The sequence below is a fragment of the Anomaloglossus baeobatrachus genome, chromosome 4 (assembly GCF_048569485.1).
Source record: "Anomaloglossus baeobatrachus isolate aAnoBae1 chromosome 4, aAnoBae1.hap1, whole genome shotgun sequence".
NCBI classification, from domain to species: domain Eukaryota; kingdom Metazoa; phylum Chordata; class Amphibia; order Anura; family Aromobatidae; genus Anomaloglossus; species Anomaloglossus baeobatrachus.
Genome location: NC_134356.1, coordinates 62,645,526 through 62,659,778, shown reverse-complemented (window position 1 = coordinate 62,659,778; position 14,253 = coordinate 62,645,526). Strand labels below are relative to the sequence as shown.

The 14,253-nt window shown below is 47.8% G+C and overlaps 1 protein-coding gene across 2 annotated transcripts in view; it reads right to left on the bottom strand.

Annotated features, from left to right (window-relative positions):
• Nucleotides 1-14,253, bottom strand: part of LOC142301214 (leukotriene C4 synthase-like) — a 132,757-nt gene that overhangs the window by 53,647 nt on the left and 64,857 nt on the right. Inside the window, exons 3-4 of one of the 2 annotated variants that reach the window (XM_075342241.1) lie at nt 5,002-5,101; nt 1,307-1,585 (exon numbers count right to left, since the gene is read on the bottom strand). In XM_075342241.1, the coding sequence (XP_075198356.1) occupies nt 1,307-1,585; nt 5,002-5,101 (379 nt within the window). The remainder of the gene's footprint in view (nt 1-1,306; nt 1,586-5,001; nt 5,102-14,253) is intronic. The other variant, XM_075342242.1, reaches the window with a different exon arrangement.

Below are 14,253 nucleotides of genomic sequence, written 5' to 3'. Positions count from 1 at the left end.
ATAGTTGTCGCGGGCGGAGGAGGGGACGCCGCGCTCTCCCACTGCTCGGGTCCGGCTGCCGCTGCGGCTGCTGCGGCCTGCTGCTGCTGCTCGGTGGCTCGAGCGATGGGCCGGATCCCGGGGACTCGAGCGGCGCTCCTCGCCCGTGAGTGAAAGGGGATTGGGATTTGGGATAGTTTATTGTCCGTGACGCCACCCACGGTTGTGGTGATTTGTTGACACCACCACTGCTCTGTATGGGGATCCCGGGGACTGATGACAGGGAGCAGCAAAGTTGTTGGTTCTCCCCTCCGTGGGTAGGGGGTAGTTGTCCCGGGGCCCAGTGATGAGGTGGGTGATGCAGGGCTTGGTGGGGTGCAGGGACGCGGCGGCAGCGCTGTGCCTTGCGGCACTGTGGTACTCACTCAGCCTGAGACGGTGACACAGTTCTCAGTAAAACACACGGCTGGAAAGACGGTTCCCACGGACGGCTGCACTTGCTTTCCCCAGTAGTTGACGGTCCCTTTTTCCTGCACCTAAGATGATGATGGTTTCGATGGGTTCCCACCGGTAACCCGCTCCCCGGCTTGGATATGGGCCGGAGGAGCCCTACTTTGCCCGCAGGCGCTGGCTCTGAGAAACTGGTGCCCTGGCGGTGGCGGTGTCTCTCTGTAACGATTGGACTGTTGCCTTCAATCGGGACTTGCTTGTTGGGAGACCCAGAGGTCCCCTTCACTAATGGATTTGGCAAATTCACGGCGACTCCTAGCCTTGCCGGGATCCGAAAGGCCCCTGCCACTGGTGCTGACTGCTCTTCGTATACCGCTCCGGTACCGCCGGGCCACCACCCGTCCGCGGTCCTTCCAGCAACCTCCAAGCAGTCTCCCCTGCAGACAGTCACCGCCGGACTAGCTTCAGGCTTTCTTAACTGTTCCTTTGCACTGTCTCTACTCTTACTTTCCTCCTTTACCACTTCCTTCTACTTCACTCCTCTCCACTGTTCTGCCTGGTTCTCCCGCCTCCAGGGCTGTGAACTCCTCGGTGGGCGGAGCCAACTGCCTGGCCCACCCCCTGGTGTGGACATCAGCCCCTGGAGGAAGGCAACAAGGATTTTAGGTTAGCCTTGGTGTTCCTAACTGGGGTGTAGGGTGTGGTGGTGTTATGACCTGTGACCCCTGGCTTGCCCAGGGCGTCACATAAGCAGGACATAATATCACAATTCTTATTGGCAGGGATTCAAGTAATCAAATCAAAGTATAATTTTAAAGATGTAACATACAGATTTGTCCCAAAAAAGCTCAAACACTCACATGCCTTGCTCACTTACCTCAAGGTCACCAGGAGCCACTCTTCTGCCGAAAAACATTTGCACATTCTGGTATTTTGAAATGTGATCCCTGGTCGTAGCTCCTCAAGTAGGCTGTCCAGTGTTTCGAGATGCATTTTGCAGCATGCATAAAAGATTTTGGGGGTGCAGGTGTAACTCGCAATAGATAACGGCGAAATAGCCTCTTGTCTGATGCTGGGAGCGGAAAGGATGGACCCAAACCTGCCGATGCCTCCTCGGTTCCTCAATGATTGGGTACCTTCCCCCATATTCTCTGGACTGTACCCAGTTAAAAAAAAAAAGTTGCTCAATTTGGGTCAGCAATAAGTTACTATTGGACATTTCTGCCCTTTCACAAACAAAAATATGCAGCCTGGGTGTATAAATGGGAATGTCTCATATAATGAATGTTCTCTCAGCTTAGGGTACGTGTGATTTTATAGGCACACACACACACACACACACACACTGTTGTGTGTGCTTCCCTGAAGTGACCTGAGAAGACCTCATTAATCAGCCCATTGACTAATATGATTTTATATTTAGAAAAGATGGTGCAAACACACATTGCATTCGAATGGGATGCCATACGGAAGCTAAGTCAGAAAATAATTGCACGCTCACATCGCATTCGCATGACATGCGGAATGACATATGGATGACACTCATACCACTTTTCTGGATGAAAATCGGACTAATATTAATTAATATATATATATATATATATATATATATATATATATATATGTAATCAAACCCTTACTTTCAGCAGCTGTACTCCAAATGAGAACATTCTGATATCAACGCTGCTAAAGGCTGGAGAGAAGCTATTGTTTGGCATCCATTAGTTTGCCATTTTTTATAGGAACAAAGACAAATCCCCAAAAAAAGCGATTAACAAAGTTTCATAGCTTTGGCATGCGGGACCAAATTATTATTACAAAAACAAATTGTTACTCTTTAACTAAATAAGTCCTGGACTGCAGATCTAAGCACATCCGATGGACATATCTTCTGAGCAATTGACTCACAGGTGATCAGCGGGTTATTACCAATCCTATGCAAAGTTAATACCTTTAAAACTTATTACAAACCTTGGACCTTTCCCCAAACTTTTTATGTTGAACTGGACACAAGATGTAATAGAGTATAGAGCGGAATAAAACTTTTTTTGTTTATTTATTTTAATTTCGCCTCTCCATCGGGGAGATATTAGCAATCAAAGTACTTGGCACCTAAACAGTTTTTTTTTATATATATATATATATATATATTCACACACTAAGTGGGCATTACCAGAGAGATTTCATTGGGGTGTATTCTCGTTCCTCTTTCTGATTCTGGCCAATCTCTAAGCAGGCAGCAATATAAAGGGGAATAAAGAACATGCTCCATTATAGCTGAGAACAGGATTGCTCCTGTATAAGACATGTAAAGACAACAGCTGTGATCTTACTTTAAAGAGATTACAAGTTGCTGAGAACACATCAGAGTTGATTGTCATTACTGACACTTTGGAGCTTTTATCTCCCCTGCAGAGCAGCAGAGCTGGCAGCACCAAGAGAGAAGAGATGATGGAAATATTTGTAATGCGACACAGTAAAACACAGCTGTGTTGCCCCTCCTAACACATAGATAGCCAGGAGATGAAAGCTCAAAGGTGTCAGTAATTACCCTTAGGGGTGCTTCACACACAGCGAGCTCGCTGCCGAGATCGCTGCTGAGTCACGCTTTTTGTGACGCAGCAGTGACCTCATTAGCGATCTCGCTGTGTGTGACACTGAGCAGCGATCTGGCCCCTGCTGCGAGATCGCTGCTCGTTACACACAGCCCTGGTTCGTTTTCTTCAAAGCCGCTCTCCCGCTGTGACACACAGATCGCTGTGTGTGACAGCGAGAGAGCGACAAATGAAGCGAGCAGGGAGCAGGAGCCGGCGTCTGACAGCTGAGGTAAGCTTGTAACCAAGATAAACATCGGGTAACCAAGGTGGTTACCCGATATTTACCTTAGTTACCAGCCTCCGCAGCTCTCACGCTGCCTGTGCTGCCGGCTCCGGCTCTCTGCACATGTAGCTGCTGTACACATCGGGTTAATTAACCCGATGTGTATAGCAGCTAGGAGAGCAAGGAGCCAGCGCTAAGCAGTGTGCGCGGCTCCCTGCTCTCTGCACATGTAGCTGCATTACACATCGGGTTAATTAACCCGATGTGTACAGCAGCTAGGAGAGCAAGGAGCCAGCGCTCAGTGTGCGCGGCTCCCTGCTCCCTGCACACAGCGCTGGTAACTAATGTAAACATCGGGTAACCATACCCGATGTTTACCTTAGTTACCAGTCTCCGCAGCTTCCAGTCGGCGGCTCCGTACAAGCGCAGCGTCGCTTGCACGTCGCTGCTGGCTGGGGGCTGTTCAGTGGTCGCTGGTGAGATCTGCCTGTTTGACAGCTCACCAGCGACCATGTAGCGATGCAGCAGCGATCCTGACCAGGTCAGATCGCTGGTCGGATCGCTGCTGCATCGCTAAGTGTGAAGGTACCCTTAAGTCAGTAATTAGACTTAGGTCAATGAGATTAGGCTGTCTGTCCTTAAGGAGAAAGCCTATTTTAAGTTATGATGAGGGCATGTTCTTCATTCTCATGTGTGTTGCTGTCTGCTTATGATTGGTTGGCCTTATACAGGGGGGGAAAGTACAGCCCCCAGTTAAGATAAAGCCCCTTATTGAGAATTAACATATTTGGTGACAAATAACTTCATTCCTAAGGAGATGAAAATAAATAAAATGGTTTTTTTTCCACTCTGCAGTCACAGTCTAGTTCAACCTGAAATATTTGGTGAACTGTCCTCTTTAAAGTCCTATCAGTCTTGGACATTAAAAGGACCTTTCAACAGTTTGAGTATGTCAAACTGGACACATGCTGCAGAGAAAATAAAGTTTAGATTTTAATTTAAGATAAGTCCAAGAGGATGTTAGAAGAAATCCTTCTTTGGGGGTGTGTACTTTTTCCCCTGCATAACCAATGACAAGCAGGAGGCATCATACAGGGGAAAAATGAACACGCCCTTATAGATGGTCATAATTGTCTTTTGCTGTGTGAGACATGTAATGGTATACAGCCATGCTCTCCTCACTGATCTCACTACCGGCAATCACTACGATTACAGGCATGGGAGTAGAGCAGAGCTGTGTTGTTATTACAAACATTTTCAATTTTGATTTCAGGGCACTGTCAGCTCCGCTCTGCCCCCCTCTTCCCACATTGACTGCTGTGAGGCAAAAACTGAAAGAGGTGTTTGTAATGACAAACAGCTCTGCTCCGCTCTACAGAGTAGATACCAGCAGATCTGAGAGCAGGAGTGTGTGAGTACGTTATAGTCCTTAAGGGGAAAAGTACATGGCCCCCGGAGACAAATCTCTGGGAACGCTTCCTTGGTCTTAGCATAAATTAAAATCTAAACTTTACATAGTTATATCTCCGCAGGAGAGATGAGAAATTAAAAAATAAAAAATATTCCTTATTCAGCTCTGCAGCCAATATTCCATGATTTAGCCAGTTTAATACACTCAAGCAACTGGTGCAAAGTCCTATTTAATGAGTTACAGGACAAAGTCTAAATATTGTAAATATAATAGTTTTGACTAGAAGTAAAAGCTACAGATCAATGTAATGTGGACAATGTTTGGAACAATCAGCTACTTACTGAGCCCGAAAAACCCGTTCAAATTCAGGGGGCCCCGACGTACTAGGAGGCGACACACCGTATTTCCTTCGAGCTGCAATAACCTGCAAGGAAAAATATGCTAGAAAAGGAAAAAAATATACAATTATCAGTGCATTTTTAACATTGTGCTAAATAAAAATCTAAATAACTACTACTGATCAATCAATATTCAATAATAACATATAGTATAATTAGAAAACTCATGGTTCAGTGTTAAAGGGAACTTGTCACCAGGTTTTTCCCTTATAAGCTGTGGCCACTACCAGTGAGCTCTTATATACAGCATTCTAGAATACTGTATATAGGAGCCCAGCCACTCTGTATAACATAAAAAAGTCCTTATATTATACTCACCTGCGGGGCGGTTGGGTCCAATGGGTGTTGCTGGTCTCGGTTCAGCGCCTGCTTTCTTCTTGTGATCGCTGTCCTCTTTCCCTGCTTTGTGTGGATGTCATCCACAGTGGTCTCCATTGAGCATGTGCACGTCAAGGGAAGAGCAAAGTACTGTAATGAGCAGGCAAGGGGAAAGGTCAAAGAACCCCCGTGCATGCGCACTACAGTACTTTGATCTGGTCGCAGCAGGGTAGAAAGAAGTGCGCAGTAACACAATGGAGGACTCTGTGCAGGTGATGTAGAACGAGTCATCTACACAAAGCAGGGAGAGAAGATAGCGATCGCAAGAAGATAGGAAGCACTGGACTGAGAACAGCGACACCCATCCAACCCAACTGCCCCGCAGGTGAGTATAATAAAAGGTCTTTTTTATGTTGTATAGATAGGCTTGGGGCACTTATATACAGTATACTAGAATGTTGTATACTGTATAAGAGCTTATTGTTGGTGGGCGCAGTTTACATGGGAAAAATCTAGTGACAGGTTCTCTTTAAGGGGAGGTGTTTAGACACTTTTTGAGCCACATTCTTATAAAAAAAACTGTGCAAAAAAAAGCACCAAGATTATCATCCAGCATTAGCTGCTGTAAAAAAATGTTCTCTCAATATAAAGGATATCAAGCCGTTTGGGGGCATTTTTCTTTTCTTAAAGGGAACTAACCAGCAGGATTTTCATATATAAAGTACAGCCAGAGCTATACTGGCACTCAGATGCTGAATGTAAGCATAGCTTTTTCTCAGAGATTGGATGTTTTATTTCACAAATATGTGCAAGTAAAGTTCCAGCAATACACTTTTATTTGATTGACAGGTGCAACAGGAAGGGACTATGTGGGTCGAATCTTGCTATCTATTCCCGCCCCTGTCTGCCTTTCTGGCCTTCCTCCCCATGTTGTCGTCATAGACATTAATTCCGGTGCAGGCAGACAGACGGCGGGAATACATAGGAAGACCCGACCTATATATTCCTGTCCCCGTTGCACCTGTCAATCACATAGTAGTGCATTGCTGGAACTTTACTTGTACATATTTCCGAAATAAAACATCCAATCTCAGAACAAACGCTATGCTTACATTCAGCATCCTAGCACCAGTATAGCACTGGCTTTACTTTATACATGAATATCCTGCTGGTTTGTTCCCTTTAAATGCAAATACTTTGAGCTAAAATAATTTTTGTAATTAGGCCGCATTATACATGTTGCGCCTTTTGCCTTATGTAACTTCTATCTATTACTTAATCCGGTATAAGTTCTCTTACAATAGGGAGTTCTGTTGAGAATTTGGAACGCTTATCTGTTTTTGTTTGATTTACGATCACATGAAAATTTAGTTTGATGTGGTCACAAATCAGCAGAGAGAAGCTCCGAAAAAGAAAAAAAAAGTTACAAAATTCTCATAAAAACATGACTCCTTCTTAGATAACTAATTCTGCAGCCAGCAATGTGCCGGGAAAGAAAGAAGCAGTAAAAGCTGAATGTTGCAACATTTTTAATGAAACGCAAAAGCAAAAATATTTTTTTAGTCCAAAATATATGCATTTTGACAAAAAAATAATTTTTCTGAAGGTGTCCATATCCTTTAAGAGAATATTAATAAATCTGCCTCAATGTGTTTATTTTCTTAATTCTGAAAAAGTACAAAGGAAACCACACTCTCACTTTGAAATATGCCTAGGCTCGCTAATATTAGCATCTGGACAGGAAATATTACAAAACAGAAGATTAGACACTGTTCACACCACATTTTATGGCCAATAAAATGCTCCCAACATTTATGTTAAACAGAGGCTCTGAAGGTTGCCTCATAGCAACATGTTTCATTCATAAACTAATCTGAGACTTGTTTAAAGGGAATCTGTCACCAGGTTTTTGCTACCTCATCGTAGAGTATCATAATATAAGGCAGAGACCCTGATTCCAGTGATGCATCACTTACAGGGCTGCTTGCTGTAGTTTTGGTAAAATAACAGTTTTATCTGCAGCAGATCTACCAGTTAACTTCTCAGGAGCTAGCCATGAGGCTGGTTAGTCAAGAGGTCCAATTTCAGATATCAGGAGGCTTGAAATTAGCAAAGGGATATTGACTCGCCAACCCCAGGGCCATGGGACATCCGGTGCCGGACCGGACTAGTCCGGGGGTCGTCAGTGGTGGCGGGGCCCGACTCCGTGACCTTGGCGGGAGTCAATTAATATGGCTTCAGTGGGGGTGATTAAAGTTTATATTCGTGACGCCACCTGTGGTTTGCGGCTATTAAGCCGCCGCTGCTGTATGGGGCCTCCGGGGCTGGTGGAATGGCAGCTTGGATGGTCCTGCTCCCCACAGGTGGAGCGGTACCCCGGGGCACAGTTGGTGCTTGTAAGTGTCTATGCAGTGATGGAAGTCTATGCAGATGAAATAACAGAGGCAACACCAGGGGGGCAGGTTCAAGATGTTTACTCACAGTTGGTTATTTGACACGGCAGCTGTCCGGTTGCCCACTGGTGTGCTGGAATCCCCTGTCAGGGACCTCCGCTGATCTCGGGTAGATCTGGGGGCAAGAGCCGGTGCACCCCTCTAACGTGTCTCTTTCTCGGTCGTCTTCTAAGCCTCGCCTTTTATGGATGGACCTGGCTTGGCCTCCACTACAGCCTCCAGGCCGGGGGCTTTCCTAGTGGGTGTTCTACCCCCTTTCCAGAGGTTCTGCTGTGGGCTGTGGCCCTGGGCGCATGCAGCCACCCTGGACCTCGGTTTTTGCCTTTGGAACTGATTTCGCGTCCTCCAGCTTCTAGGGACCGTCCCCTGTATGCGGCCTGATCCCTCCACCTGTTTGTTCTGTGGAACAGGCCACTAGCCTGAAAGCTGTCTGTGGCCCTGGAATCCCTTCTGTTCTACTTGGTGTCACCTGGACCTACTGGGTCCCAGGGTCTTCACCAGGAAGCGTCACTTTCTTCTTCTTGCTCCTGACTGACTAGAGCTCTTTCCTACTGTCTCTCCTCTCACAGGCTACCTCCTCTCTCTCTGCCTACAACTCACTTCTTTCCTTCTCCTCTGCCTCCCGCAAACTTCTGACCACACTTGACCTTCCTGTAACTACTCTTCTCTCGGGTGGCTCCTCCCATCCCCCAGTTGTTAAGCTACCACCCTATGGGAGAAGGCATGGGACTTACGGCCCCTCCCAGCATGCAGCATGGGAGGGTAGCTGCCACTATCCCCGGTCCCTGTGTGTACCTAACAATGGTGTGTGCAAATTTGCCTGTGGACCGGCGTTCACCCCTTTCCTTACCCAGGATGGGACATCACACCGCTGGATGGCGTGCAATGTTCATGTGGCGACGTAAGCCTCAGGGGCGCCACAATATGACAAAGGAATATTCAGGTCATGGTCCGAGGTCAGAAATCTAAGAAGGTAGCGGATCAAGACAAAGGGGTCAAGACAAAGGGTCTTGGCAAATGGATAGTTAAAAGAAGGGAGGTCAGATATTGGGCAACAACAGGGATCGAGCATAAAAACAAGGCACACAAACACCACCGAGCTTAAGCCACAACTGGCAGTAATTGAAGGAAAAGATGCAGTGAAAGCAAGGTAATGACTCCAAACAGGAGACACATGTAGGAAACCTTTCACGTCCCAGAGGCTCAAAAGTGCCAAAAGAGAATCTGTTTAGGTGTGGAAAGAATCTGGAGTGACACCGGTGTTTCTGGCACGGACTTGAGAGGCAAGGTTGGTTTTCCAGGCAAGCAATTGGATAATAGAGGTGTAGTCCAGAAGTCAAGCAAATATTATAAAAACATTCTTTATTTAATTAGTCCTAAAAAAAACACTTGACATAAAATTTACAAAAAAAAATGCATTTCAAGTGACTAGATCACCCTTATTCATAATTAAATTCATATAAAAAGGACCTTTTTACACATTTATAAAGCCAATTTTCAAATAGGAGGGTCAAAAAATAGAGGAAGAGCTATAAATATCTGTCCTTCATTGGCTAAAACACAATCCATGAACCAAGAACCACAAGTAGACAGCCAGGATATATAATACAAAAAGAAATACTTTAGAGGTACGTTAAATATAATGATAACTAGAGTTGAGCGCGGTTCGCGGTTTGAGGTTCTCCAGTTCGCGGCTCGAGTGATTTTGGGGGCTGTTCTAGATCGAACTAGAACTCGAGCTTTTTGCTAAAGCTCAATAGTTCTAGATACGTTCGAGAACGGTTCTAGCAGCCAAAAGACAAGCTAATTCCTAGCTGGCTTTCCGCTGTAATAGTGTAAGTCACTCTGTGACTCACACTATTATGAAATTTCAGTGTATAGTGTGCGGGAACAGCGCATTCAGATCACTGCTGTATGGATAATGGCGATCGCCATTTTTTTTTTTTTCCTTGTCTTCCTTCCCTAAGCGCGCGCGTGTAGTGGGGCGGGCCAGCATGTCGGCCAATCCCAGACACACACACAGCTAAGTGGACTTTTAGCCAGAGAAGCAACGGCATGTGTGATAGGATGTCCATGTCACATGTCCATGCATTATAAAAACGGACATTTTCCTCCAGCACGCCATTATCTGCCTTCTGCGTCTTGGTGTCAGTCACCGCCAGCGTAGCTCCTGTCTCCGATACTGCTGTGTACGCTCTATACACAGCGCTATACAGAATAGGGATTGAAGTTTCTATTAGTCCTTTTAAGGGCTCATACCGGCAGGGTCAGAGCCATAGGTGACAGTCAGGGCAGTGAAAATAGGAATTACTACTTACCGGTAATGATGTTTCCAGGAGCCATCATGACAGCACGGTAGGAGTTGCTCCTTTGACCTTTACAGGGACAGGAAACGCAAGAGTTTAAAAGCCCCTCCCCATCTCCCTCTCCTCAGTGATTTTTCAAGTACCACACCAGGATGGGAGATAACACCAAAATATTAATGCATAATCTTACAATAGACACATAATAGAACAAGAAGGGAGGGAAACAATAGTGCTGTCATGATGGCTCCTGGAAACATCATTACCGGTAAGTAGTAATTCCTATTTTCCAGGACGCCTCATGACAGCACGGTAGGAGAATGCCAAAGTAATCCCTATGAGGGGGGGACCACAGCCTGCAAAACCCTCCTACCAAACAACATGTGCAGAGCGTTGAGAAGGCCCAGTATATAATGCTCACAAAAACGTGTGGGGACCTGACCACGTTGCCGTACGACAAAGCAGTTCCAAGGAACCCCCCGCCCTCTCCACCCAAGAAGAGGACAGAGCCCTGGTGGAGTGGGCTCTAATGCGAGTTGGGGGGTCCCGACCCGCGGACCGGTAAGGAGCTGAAATAGGGGACCTAACCTACCGAGACAGAGTTGTCTTAGACACCGTCTGCCCTCTGGTCTTTCCCGCAAATTGCACAAAGAGGGGAGAAGCTACGCGCCAGCTCCGGGTAGCCTCCAAATATGCCAGAACCGATCGTCTGACGTCCAAAGAGTAAAGGTGCTCTTCATGTCGGGAATGAGAATAAATGAGGTAGACAGCCCATACTACAGAGACCAGAAATAGTGAGATATACCCGAAATGGGATAAATGAACATACTTAACACCGCAACCAAAGAATAGATGATAAAGTCCTTAACAGCCTATCAAGGAACGAATAAACCACAGACCGATAGAATGACCACCGTCTTAGACCAAGAATAACTTGTCCGTGCTTAATAAACCAGGTCAGGACTGTCATCAGCTCTCCTAGGCTCAAACGACTACCCCTGGTCACAGACCAGCCCACCGTACCACCAGAGTTCACAGTCTGGCTCCAGAAGCCCAAGATGTCAATGCAGAAACTACGGGATCTCGAGAAATGAGAAGGACCTTCATGAAACTAAAGACATGAAGAGTCGGCGTCTGGAAGGCACGATTTCCGACATTCGCAAGCCAAGTACAGCATCCGACCACTTGAAAGAAGCATCGTTCCCAAGATGCAGATGTCAAGGACAGCGGGGCATGGAATCTGGATGTGAGGAAAATGTCCCAGAAAATGTAGGTGGCCAAACCTCATAGATACACTGTATATAGTAGATATAGTGGAATTTAAAGAAGTGGTTTGTCATATCCGTGGCTGATAATACAGGAGTCAAGTGTTGCCCTGAGCTGGTATAAAGAAACCACTACCACCTGGGCAGACTACCCAACTAGAAATGCACTGTACTCCATTAGCATGTAATCACCACTATATCGGACTCTAGCGTAAACATACCACACAGTCTTCCAAAGGGACCAGGGAACATCATCTAGAGGAGTGAGAGCCTCTAAAAATCACAGAGTGATATTTCATTTGACCGTTTTGAGACCCTGGATTTTATCCCATTAGAGCAGGGAGCCTATGAGGGAGACTATGGAGCTCCCGGCCACAAGATGTTGGAAAACCTCACAGGTTATTCACGAGATTCTGTATGCTGAACAATGGTCCAGAAAACCAGTCCAATTGCCATCAAAGGACCCGTCACAGTAAAACGGGGCTAATACCATGATCGACTACATTCAGTTGCTTCCACTATAGGATGAACCTGATAAACATTTCTCTTTAGTCATAAATTATAAATGAAAGACCAGAGCTAAGGAACTAAGCACCGCTAAATACTACTGATGAGAAAGGAAGGACCGTAGCTGAACTTAGATTCCAGTTCCGAAGCCATAATAAGGAGAATTACTAGGCCAACGCAAACATGGCTGCCTAGCACGCTAAGCCAAGTGCAGGTCCAGAAGTGTGAGGCCCCTCTTAACCAAAGCCGATGCCAGAGACCCAAGATGCGAAGTATGCAGCCCGAGGCGCAAGGAACAAGACCACTGCAAGGCCAAAGGCGCAGAGGCGCAAGGCCAAAGGTGCAGAGGCATAAGGCCCAAGGCGCAGAGGCGCAAGGCCCAAGGCACAGAGACACAAGGCCCAAGGGGCAGAGGCGCATGGCCCAAGGTGCAGAAGCGCAGAAGCGCAAGGCGCAGAGGCGCAAGCCCAATGCCAGACGCGCAAGGCCAGAAACATGAAGTGCAAGGCGCAAGCCCGGAAGCGCAAGGCCAGAAGCGCAAGGCACAAGGCCAGAGGTGCAAGGCCAGAGGCGCAAAGCCAGAGGCCAGAAGCGCAAGGCCAGAGGCGCAAGGCACAATGCCAGAGGCGCAATGTCAGAGACACAAGGCATAATGCCAGAGGTACAAGGCGCATTGCCAGACACGCAAGGCCGGAAACATTAAGCGCAAGGTGCAAGCCCAGAGGTGCAAGGCACAATGCCAGAGGCGCAAAGCCAGTGGCGCAACGCCAGAGGCGCAAGGCCAGAAGCACAATGCCAGAGGCGCAAGGCCAGAGGCACAAGGCCAGAGGTGCAAGGCACAATGCCATAGGCACAAGGCCAGTGGCGCAATGCCAGAGGTGCAAGGCCAGAAGCACAATGCCAGAGGCGCAAGGCCAGAGGCACAAGGCGCAATGCCAGAGGTGCAAGTCCAAAGGCACAAGGCGCAATGCCAGAGGCGTAAGGCCAGAGGCACAGGGCGCAATGCCAGAGGCGCAAGGCCAGAATCATGAAGCGTAATGCACAAGCCCGGAGGCACAAGCCCAGAGGCACAAGGCACAATCCCAGAAGAACAAGGCACAAGCCCAGAGGCACAAGGCACAAGCCCAGAGGCACAAGGCACAAGCCCAGATGCACAAGCCTAGCGACACAAGGCACAAGCCCAGATGCACAAGCCTAGCGACACAAGGCACAAGCCCAGAGGCACAAGCCTAGAGATACAAGGTACAAGCCCAGAGGCACAAGCCTAGAGGCACAAGGCAGAAGCCCAGCGGCACAAGCCTAGAGGCACAAGGCACAAGGCCAGAGGCACAAGCCTAGAGACACAAGGCACAAGCCCAGAGGCACAAGCCTAGAGACACAAGGCACAAGCCTAGAGACACAAGGCACAAGCCCAGATATACAAGGCACAAGCCCAGAGGCACAAGCCTAGAGACACAAGGCACAAGCCCAGAGGCACAAGCCTAGAGACACAAGGCACAAGCCTAGAGACACAAGGCACAAGCCCAGAGGCACAAGCCAGAGACACAAGGCACAAGCCCAGATGCACAAGCCTAGAGGTACAAGGCAGAAGCCCAGAGGCACAAGCCTAGAGGCACAAGGCACAATGCCAGAGGCACAAGCCTAGAGGCACAAGCCACAAGCCCAGCACGAGCCTAGAGGCACAAGGCACATGCCCAGAGGCCCAAGGCACAAGCCCAGAGGCCCAAGCACAAGCCCAGAGCCCAAGAGCCAGTGAAGCCAAGCTATGAAGGGCAAGGCTGAGAAACAGTAAGACCAGACGTCAAGCAGGGAGGCCTTGACAGTCCCAAGGTGCCAAGCCAGCGTGTGGTCAGAGCTTTGTTGCGTGTGGGCCGAGGCCAAAGCCGTGAGGCGCAATGCCGGAGCCCCAAGTTGTGATGAACGAGCCAGGAGGCGCGAGGCCGGAGCCCGGAGCCGTGAGGCGCGATGCTGGAGCCAGGAGGCCGGAGCCAGGAGGCCGGAGCAGTGAGGCGTGAGCCAGAGTCATCACGAGGCCAGAACCCTGAGGCGCGAGGCCAGAGTTGTGAGGCCCCATCAGTTACCCCTAAGAGTGTAATTCATCTGTGAACTTCAGGATACACCTACTGCATGAGTGGTATCCTAAATGCCAAATTAGTCACACCTGAACCAATTAACTCACCTTGAGGTTCAGCTGGAGGGCACAAATGCGAGATAATGTGTTATATCCGCAATTTTCCCTCCTATAGAAGGAGTAAATCAGACAAAATCCGGTCTGGTGAGATAATAGTGGAATCAAATGTGTTATTAACCACAACAGGAGGATCCACATAAGGTTCTATCAACAGGTAA